The sequence below is a fragment of the Solanum lycopersicum genome, chromosome 6, assembly GCF_036512215.1.
Source record: "Solanum lycopersicum chromosome 6, SLM_r2.1".
NCBI classification, from domain to species: domain Eukaryota; kingdom Viridiplantae; phylum Streptophyta; class Magnoliopsida; order Solanales; family Solanaceae; genus Solanum; species Solanum lycopersicum.
In genome coordinates, this window is record NC_090805.1 from 10,469,328 (window position 1) to 10,479,499 (window position 10,172).

Consider the following 10,172-nt stretch of genomic DNA (forward strand, 5'->3'; position numbering starts at 1 on the left):
CTAAGTGGACTGAGAAGTGCCAAACCGCTTTCGATGCTATCAAGAGCTACTTGTCTAACCCACCAGTATTGGTTCCTCCGCGAGAAGGGAGTCCTTTGTTACTGTATTTGTCTATTTCAGATAGTGCCTTTGGATGTGTACTTGGTCAACACGACGAGACAGGGAAGAAGGAAAGGGCTATCTACTACATAAGCAAGAAATTTACTCCGTACGAATCTCGATACTCTTTGCTGGAGAGAACATGCTGTGCTCTGATGTGGCTTGCCCAGAAGCTGAGACACTACTTGTCTTCATACACCATGTATCTCATTTCCAGAATGGATCCGTTGAAGTACATTTTCCAGAAAGCTATGCCGACTGGGAAGTTAGCTAAGTGGCAAATGTTGTTGAGTGAGTTTGATATCATGTATGTGACTCAGAAGGCAATAAAGGCACAAGCTTTGGCTGATCATCTTGTGGAAAACCCCATTGACGAATAATATGAACCACTTAAGACGTATTTTCACGATGAAGAAGTGTCATTTGTGGGTGAAGATATCTCTGAAGCTTATCCAGGTTGGAGATTATTCTTCGATGGAGCGGCAAATCACCAGGGTAAAGGTGCTGGAGCAGTCTTGGTATCAGAATCTAGTCAGCACTATCCTATGGCAGCTAAACTGCGATTCAAACTGCATAAATACCATGGCTGAATACGAAGCTTGTATTCTTGGTTTAAAAATGGCCATTGACATGAATGTTTACGAGTTACTGGTTATTGGAGATTCAGACCTTTTGATTCATCAGGTTCAAGGAGAATGGGCTGTGAAGAACCCGAAAATTATACCTTACGTACAGTGTGTGCAAAATCTGTGCAAAAGGTTTCGCAAGATCGAGTTCAGACACACTCCCAGAATACAAAATGAGTTAGATGATTCTCTTGCCACCATCGCTTCAATGATCAAACATCCGGATACTAATTACATCGACCCGCTGGATATAGATTTGAAGGAACATCCAGTCCATTGTTCACACATTGAATCAGAACCGGATGGTTTGCCTTGGTATTTTGACATAAAGAGATACTTGGAGTCTGCGACATATCCAGAAGACGCTACATCTAATCAGAAGAAGTCGATACGCTGTATGGCTCTTAATTTCTTTCTAAATGGAGAATTCTTGTATAGGAGGACTCTGGATTTGGGTCTTTAAAAATGTGTGGATGCTTCGGAAGCGGTGAGACTTATTGAACAGATACATGCTGGAGTTTCCGGTACACACATGAATGGACTTACTTTGGCGAGAAAGGTTCTTTGAGCTGGTTATTTCTGGATGACTATGGAGAATGACTATTGAAAATTTGTACAAAAATGCCACAAATGTCAAGTGCGCGACGATTTAATACGGGTGCTACCTCACGAACTTAACGCTATGAGTTCACCTTGGCCATTTGTAGCTTGGGGAATGGATGTCATCGGTCCTATAAAGTCGTCCGCTGCTAATGGACACAGATTCATTTTGGTTTCCATTGATTATTTCACCAAGTGGGTGGAAGCAGCCTCTTACAAGTCGGTAACCAAGAAAGTGGTGGCCGATTTTGTCCGCAACAATCTGATATGTAGATTTGGAGTTCCAGAATCCATCATTACTGATAACGGTGCGAATCTCAACAGTCATCTGATGAAGGAAATATGCAAACAATTTAAGATTATCCATCGAAAGTCAACTGCTTATCGCCCCCAAATGAACAGAGCTGTAGAGTCCACCAATAAGAATATCAAGAAGATTTTGAGGAAAATGATCGACAAACAGCGAGGTTGGCATGAAATGTTGCCATATGCTCTACTAGGTTATCAAACAATGGTCTGAACATCGAGTGGGGCTACTCCATACTTGCTAGTATGTGGAACAGAGGCAGTCGTGCCTGTTGAAGTCGAGATACCATCATTGAGGATCATCCAAGAAGCCAAATTAAGTAACGTCACATGGGTTAGCAAACGGATTGATCAACTATCTTTGATTGACGAGAAGAGAATGGTCGTCTTCTGCCATGGCCAGTTGTATAGACAGAGGATGACTCGCGCTTTTCACAAAAGAGTAAGAGCTAGAAATTTTGAAGTTGGTCAGTTGGTTCTCAAGCGTATTTTCCCTCATCAAGACGAGTACAAAGGAAAGTTCACACCAAACTGGCAAGGTCCTTACATGATTCGTAAAGTACTATCTGGAGGTGCTTTGGTCTTGTTAGAGATAAATGGCGTTGTATGGCCCAAGCCCATCAACTCAGATGCTGTCAAGAGATACTATGCTCGAAGTTTCATTCTTGCTTTTTTTTGTTATTTACTTGTAATCGTTCTGCTTGCTTGTATTTGTTCAGATTTGAATTATCCCTCTTGTAATGAACTACGTCTAACCTAAATTCTCGACAACAAGATACGTAGGTGGCCTATGTCGGCTTCGGTCACCCCATTTACCCCTTTTATCGTTTCTTTGTACCTGAACTACGTTCGACCTGAATTCTCAAGAGTGAGATACGTAGGCGGCCTCGGCCGGTTTCTTTGTAAATTTTATTCTTGTTAACCTTTAAGGGGAACTACGTTTGACCTGATTCATGCCTCAACGGGATACGTAGGCGCCATAAGGGCTCGGTCATATCTCTCATAAGATTTCTATTCCTCCCTTACAATAGAAACTGGGACAGAATTTTTGAGAGGGAATCAAAAATTCTCCAGAAGAAGCCTTCTCTTCAGCAAGTCAAACTAAAAACATTTCGAGATTTGCGACTGGGACAGAATTTTTGAGAGGATCTCAAAAATCCCGCGATCTGTTCAGTTACAATGAAAAGATAAACAAGACAGTAAACTGGGACAGAAATTTTGAGGATAGCCTCAAAATTCCGTTACGGGTCTTCCTCACAAGTCCAGAGTGCCTCTTAAACTCATCAGCAAATGTCGAACTCAAAGGAGCTCGTTGAGCCTGATATGACATGACTTGACAGTGACTTTTTCAGGACGTTTTTTTTTCAAGATTTCTTATTTCTCTTAAAATTTCCCTTTTATGTTTCATTTGTTTTGGCATAAGATATTTTTTCTTATCTATCAAGAGTCGGGAAATCGGGAAATCACACAAGATATCAAGACAAGGAGCAAACAACTGAAGGAATCGACACAAATCAGTATGTTTTAAAACTGACAATTTTTCTGTGGATGCAGGTTTATAGCTTTGCTTTGAAATCGACCGAATTCTCCCGATGGACGAATACGGAGAGCTCCCAAAGAAGAGAAAACTACCTCAAAAACCAGTGATTTTACCGAAAGCAGGAGGCAGTTCATATCGTTTGCATCAAGATGCTTGTGAATGTGTTTGTTTATTTCAAGTCATTCCCCGATATATGAAATTTACAAAAGTGTCTGGCCAGATTCAAGGGTGAATCAAACAGGAATCTCAGCAAAGATTTCACGATTTCTGTAGAGGATGCTGTTTGCATTGCGTTATCAAAGCAAGATAATTATTGTCGATCAAGACAATGCATTACCTCATAAGAGATAGTTATGCTATTATTATTTTATCATTATCGATCAAGTCGATATATTATTTGGAGGTCGTCTTGCCGTTATCATCAACAGAGACGATATGAGTATTCATGCATTGCGGAAAATCATGCATTGCGAGTCAACAATTGTGCACGATGAGAAGAATCCATGCCTCGTCAAAATTTATACATCGCGAGAGGATTTCATACCTCGCTGAAATTTAGACATCGTGAGAAGAATTTATACCTCGTTGGAATGCATGCATAGCGAAAACCATGCATCGCGGAAATTATGTATCGCGGAAGTCATGCTGCAAAAATCATGCATTGCGGAAATCATGCATCGCAAAAAAGTCATGCATTGCGGAAATCATGCATCGCAAAAAAGTCATGCATTGCGGAAAATCATGCATTGCGAGCCGACAATTATGCACGACGAGAGGATTTCATGCCTCGTCAAAATTTATACATCGCTAGAAGATTTCATACCTCGCTGAAATTTAGACATCGCGAGAAGAATTTATACCTCGCTGAAACTTATGCATCAGGAGAAGAATCCATGCCTCACGGAAAAGCCATGCATCGTGGAAAATCATGCATTGCGAGTCAACAATTATGTGCGACGAGAAGATTTCATGCCTCGTCAAAATTTATGCATCACGAGAAGGATCCATGCCTCCTTGAAATTTGCGCATCGCGAGAAGATTTCATGCCTCGCTGAAAGTTATGCATTGCGAGAGGATGTCATACCTCGTAGAAACTTACATATCGTGGGAATATATTCATGCCCCGCAAGAGGACATACACGGATAAAGAAAGAGCAATATTTATCCATCGGCCTCAACCGCACTCTTTTATTTTGATAAAAGTAAACATCATGAAGAGCATCGAAGATGACGACGAAAGAAACATCAACATCGCATCAGCATTTATTTATTTATTTCGACATCAAATATAGAATACATGGAAGATGATATTACAAAACACTAAGACATAAGCTTTATTTGCTAAACATCAGACCGATCGAGTCGACGTCGAATATTGAGGAGAACAGTGAAGTGTCAACATGGTAAAAAGACACTGTCTCCCAACCTAATTGCATTTTTAAGATGACGAGTTTTATCTCAGTCTTTGTCGAGAGCATTCAAAAGGATGAATTCTCCAAAAACCACAGGTGCGGACGTCATCACAAAGGACGCAGCACAACGTGGAACTTTTTCTTAGCAGCGAACTGGGACACAGTCCAAAGAGGAGTGTCAAACTCTTAGGACGCGAGCAGAGGATCGACTTCCACCACAATCGAACCACCCCTCCCGAGGCATGTGGGTTTTCTTTAGTTCTGTCAGTTTCTGTCTCGCATTCGGAAGTTTTGTTTTATCGGAAGCAAGTTTCCAATCTGAGTGACAACACGCCAAGAGCTTTGGAAATTATGTCCGCATAAGTTCTTAGTTAGGGGTGTGAAGCGCGCCGCATTCATGGCTAAGAGGTTACAAGCCTCCTTTTCATACTCATTAATTTTCCACTCGTCCCAAAACCGAAGGTTGTCTAGCATAATAGATTTCTTTTTCCACCGATCGAGTCGAACTACACACAGCCTGATTCCAAAGGTCTAAGGATATGTAGGCGGATTCAATGTTGAAAACTCGGCTGTATCCCAACATTCGCTCTCGAATTCTATTCTCGAGCATTTCGATACTTTCATAATTTGGTATCGAGGTGGATTTTGATTCTTTCAAAATCACGCGGTAAATCAAGCTTATCGAACTACAAGTGGCCTAAAATTCTCATATAGCCCGAGACATGTAGGAAACCCGTTTCAAGGGTTCGGCCATAATTTCTAAACCCTTTGTCGAATCCTTCTTTAAAAAAAGTGAATGGAGTTGGTCTAAATTGGTTCGGTCAATTTCATTTTCCTCGAGTTGCTTGCACCAACCCAAGTAAAATAAGGAACAGTTGTTGACACCCAATTTTTGACCCGCGTCGGTATAAATTAATTATGAGCTTCCTAAATTTTCCAAATATTTTAAATTAATTAGTTTTATAAATTTTACGAATATAATAATATAATACATGAACTTTATGTTACTTTGAATACGTTTTAACATAATTTTCAATAATATATTTTTACCTAATTATGTATATAAGTGGTATATTCTATGATTATTCAAAAACCAAAATAATATATATTTTTGTTTATTAAGCAATCCATTAAACTAGTTTACTTTTGTATTTCGAATCACTATTTTAAAACTTAAATAATTTTATTACTAAATAAATAAGCTCGTTAATAATTTATACCAATTTCGTTTTGTCTTAAATCAATTGGCTAGTTATTAATTTGAACTCATTTTCCCTTTAATTTGGAAGAATCAGATTTGGGCCCATACCTTTACCCAATTCCCAGGCCCAACCCCCCTTTAATTTAGTCCAACCCACATGATCAGTGGCCCATTTTGTTTAAATTAACATCCCAGCCCACTAACTTAATTCCTAACCCGCCCAATTCCCTTTGACCCGTTGACCCGACCCCAACCCGCTTCCCCTTTTCTTCTTCCCTTCCCAGAACCCACGCCACAATCCCAGCAAAAAACATAGACCATACATTACCAAAAACCCAGCAAAAACGAAAACCCCCCTCCACGCTGAAACCCGTCAAATATTCCCTTCCCCCCTCACGCCAGAACGGACGTGGCAAACCCAAGGGAGCAGAACGGAAATCACGCGAAATTTCAAAACCTACGCGCGAGAGATTCGACAGAAACAGCAGCCACGCTGTCTCGCTCTCTCTCCTCCTCTGCCTCATTCTGCTCTTGTGCAGTTGCTTTCGGCGAAAGCAGACCTGCGTGTTCATCCTTGGTTGCGGGAGATTGAGCCACGTAGTGCAAAAAGGACTACATTTCATGATCCGAGGCGTCAATTTCTCCCTTTCCCCTTTTGGGATGGGACGAAATAAGGGGAATTCTTCACAGAATATGGTTTGCTTCGTTATAGGAAAAAATTCAAAAATTTGAGTTTAGGTGGGTTTCGAACCCGATTTCGATTCCGGGTTTCCGATTCCTTTGACCTAATCTCTCCATCTATATATTGTCGCTTTCTTCTACTTCAAGGGGGGATTTTTTTTGAGAAAAATTTTTCTAGCGACTTAAGAAAGAATCGACGAACTATATACATAAGAGGCCGATTTCTGTTCGAGGTTAGATTTTTGGGGTTGGAAAATTTTGTTGAAAATTTTCAAGAGAGAAACTTGGGGTGGAGGAAAAATCTTGCAAATATTTTTGGTTCTCTTCTGTTTTGTTGTAGGAGAACAGTGGTTTGGACGATTTTTCTTTGAGAGTTGGAGAGTTATCACGAAGATTCATAAAGGTTTTCTGGAGAAAACACTTTTTTTTTCGTCTGTTGTAGGAGAACCATCGAGATTTTTTCTTTTGGTTATCTTCTTGTTCGTTGTCGGGAGAAGTAGAGGAGGTGTGTTGTCATTTTCCTGTTCAAACGAACTAAGGGAGAGCCTTAAGCGGTCTTAGAGAGAGTTTTCCAAGATTGCGATGAGCACAAAGTTGGCAGATTGGCGAGTTAACCGACCCCGCAGCTTCCATTTCATCGTTTGTTGTTCGTGTCTTCGTTTGGGGTGGAAGTTATCATTGTCGCTGCTCATTCTCATCTCACTTCACTGATCTCAGAGAGGTAATGCCCCTATATATTTTTGTTCTGCTTCAATCATCCGATGATTATCTGTTGGTTTCCTTGTTTCGTTTGTGTTCTGGCTCCTAGTTAAGTTTTATATTTTTCCTTGATCGAATCTTGGCGTTTCGGTATTTTCGGACTGTTTATAGGCTGTGTGGTGTGTTGTTTTGGGTCGACATGGACATTGTTTCCATTGGTGTATCTAGTCGCAGAGAGGCATATTAGATTTATTTGTCGTCTTGCTCGTAGGATAGTTTTGTCCCTTGTTTAGTTTGTTACTGCTGTATTAAAATTTTTCTGGTTTGAATGAGGTCAGCCAGTCGGTTGTCGCTCCAAGTGATTTACTCATGTGATATGTTCGTCTTCGAAAATCCATGAACACAGAAGATGGTGTGTGAGTTTGCTTTGTGCTATCTGTGGGATTGTATTTTATCCTTCCTTTGGGTTCGTTTGCGAAGCCGCGTCAAGTTTGTCTCTTGGTATTTTGGAGTCGGTTATATGAAAATGCGATTCAAGTGAATACGTGTGGGCTTTGTATATTTAGAAACTGTCTTTTAGTTTCGAAGCTATTATCCTCTTTGTTTAAACATCTCCTTGGTTGCATTTGTTTCATTCTCTAAGTGTTTTACTCATTTTGAACTCGTTTTGTTTTAGTGTGCATAGTCTGGGGATGCTTGCAAGTTTTTTTTTATTATTTATAACTGCTTCCAAAGCAGCATGCCATCCAAGTTTGTTGACATTTCTTTTCCTTCTCTTAATAGCTTATGTACTACTTTTTGATTGCCTCAATACATGACTTGTGTAGATTTTTTTTTAGTATTTAGAAAGCTCTTTGTGGGATAGGTTTGTTCTCGTAAGTATAAATCTTTGTGGCACATTTCATCATTTTTGTCCACCTACTGTGATCCTTTTATATGTGTGTGTGTGTGTGTTTATTTTGCTACCATCTTGGTCGTTCCGTTTTTGTTGACTTATTTTGAATAGGAATTTAGTTTGATGTCTCATATTGTTGAAAGTATTATTTGTCTTCTAAGGCATAGTTTTGAATTATGCATTATTATTTCGTTTATTTGCTTGATATAGTTGTAATTCTGTTACTTCCATCAAGGAAATGAGAACTTGGTAAGGAGAGGGAATTAATTAGTACAGGAACAGAGAAATAAGTTGATCTACGTAGCGTTTATGCTTCGGCATTTTATGGGGTTCATTATGTCGGGCGTGTGATGGTGCGTTTCCAATGAAAATTGAGAATCTATTAGAGAGCATGTTCTAACTTATTTATTTTTCTTCTGGCATGTAAATCTGCTCGAGTTCCCTACGAACTCCCCCTCTTTGCATCTCGAGAAAGCCATGAAGGCTCAAAAATTCTTATCGAGTCAATCCGCCAAAATGGGCAAAATGTAGAAAGTCAAGTGTCGTAAATATTGAAGAAGATGGACTAGAAGACTTTTTCATTATCGTTATTTTGTATTCTTGTAATGGGCATAAGCCCTCGTTAATTTACTTTCTCATATTTTTATTTTATATGTTTAGAGTAGGACAGGTGAACATGGGTCAAGAACCCAAAAGCAGGTGGGTCCAAAACTTGATCAAGGCGAACAGAACCCGAATTTGGACCCAAAAATCTCTCTCTCTCTCTCTCTCTCCCACTCTCTTTCTTTATTACTTGCTTATGTGCATTGCTTAAACGTCGTTAGCCTAGGACTAGAAAACTACAAATCCCCTTTGAAGCGCCTTTCTATTTTATCAAGCTAAAACTAAGTCTTAAGACAACAATATTTCAAACTCATAAAGCTCGTTTAGATAAAAACCTTAAGGAAGTTAAACTTCGAAACAGATCCGCAAATTTGCAAGATAAATAATGAATATTTCAAAACTTGTAAATTTGCCTAAGTATTTTTCTAATAAGTTCAATAACAAAAGATTCGCAAACATTAAGGTAAAATAGTCAAATAAGTTAATCGCCGGAAACCGTAGTTAGCGGAGCGTCTTATGTGCTTTTTCGAAACCTTCCTAAGACGCTAATAGAATCCCGAACCCTTAAAATTTTTCAAACGATTTCCTGTTTAATTATTTGAAAACAAGTTTCTTAATTTTCTCAAAATTAAGTGGCGACTCTTAAAAATGTTGAAAATATCCTTTAAAATCAACGAACTCTTTTCGAAATTATTTTTCGATAAAACAGCTTGTATATGTGCATAAGGTCTCATGCATAGTACATGTGGAGTACTAACCCCATTTTCTTCCCTTTTCCCAAACATTTTAGGTTCCGATCGTTGAAGAGTTTGGAAGGCGACATTGTTGAAGGCTTGGATTCTTCATTTCATCCAAGTAGGGTAGGTCCTCAACTTCCGAGGGCAATGCCACTATCTAGCTTATGGACTTGTTATGAGCTTAAAAAATCTTTCATTTCTTTTCTTTTCAATTGGGTATCATACTTTTGTATGACCTATATGTGGTCTTGTTGTATTGAGGACTATGCCCATATAGGGATAATCGTTTAGATGGTTTGATATGAGACAATCTTTGAGACTATTTCACTATCATATATATATGTATGTACAATAAAAGTAGAAGGCTTTGTAACATTCCTATTTGAAGGTTCTATGTATACTCAATACGACTATATATAATGTGTCTCTAGAGGTCTATGTAAACCTCCAAGTATTTATAATGAAAGTTTTAAGTTTTTCCACATTTTTCAACCTATGAATGTAATGACCTGACACTAAGAGGCTAGTCTTAGTCTTTGAAAAGGACGATGACGATGGTTACGTCTAGGGGTAGGATGTGAAAAACTTGGTATCAAAGCATGAGGTCAAATATTGTTGAGTTATGTCTCTCTCTCTACCACATCTACTCTCTCTCTCTCTACCACATCTATGTAGGTTGTATTCATAATTGTGAAGCGCACCACACTTATGAGTAGGAACCTATATGATGCTAAGAAATTGCACTTTTTCATGGAAATCTTATATCGAGCCAT

At 39.1% G+C, this 10,172-nt stretch overlaps 2 protein-coding genes and 1 long non-coding RNA gene across 3 annotated transcripts; all 3 read left to right on the forward strand.

Annotated features, from left to right (window-relative positions):
• Positions 1–507: 507 nt before the first annotated feature.
• Positions 508–1,188, forward strand: LOC138349210 (uncharacterized). The gene has a single exon (XM_069299541.1). It carries the CDS (start codon positions 508–510, stop codon positions 1,186–1,188), a length of 681 nt encoding a protein of 226 aa, XP_069155642.1.
• A 219-nt stretch (positions 1,189–1,407) lies between these two features.
• Positions 1,408–3,278, forward strand: LOC138349211 (uncharacterized). The gene is made up of 4 exons (XM_069299542.1): positions 1,408–1,544; positions 1,599–1,792; positions 1,877–2,319; positions 3,186–3,278. The coding sequence occupies exons 1-4, from the start codon at positions 1,408–1,410 to the stop codon at positions 3,276–3,278; spliced, it is 867 nt and encodes a 288-aa protein (XP_069155643.1).
• A 2,825-nt stretch (positions 3,279–6,103) lies between these two features.
• LOC101246038 (uncharacterized) lies at positions 6,104–9,785 on the forward strand. Its single transcript, NR_136886.1, has 2 exons — positions 6,104–7,186; positions 9,453–9,785. It is a non-coding gene; the product is annotated as an uncharacterized lncRNA (long non-coding RNA).
• Positions 9,786–10,172: the final 387 nt, after the last annotated feature.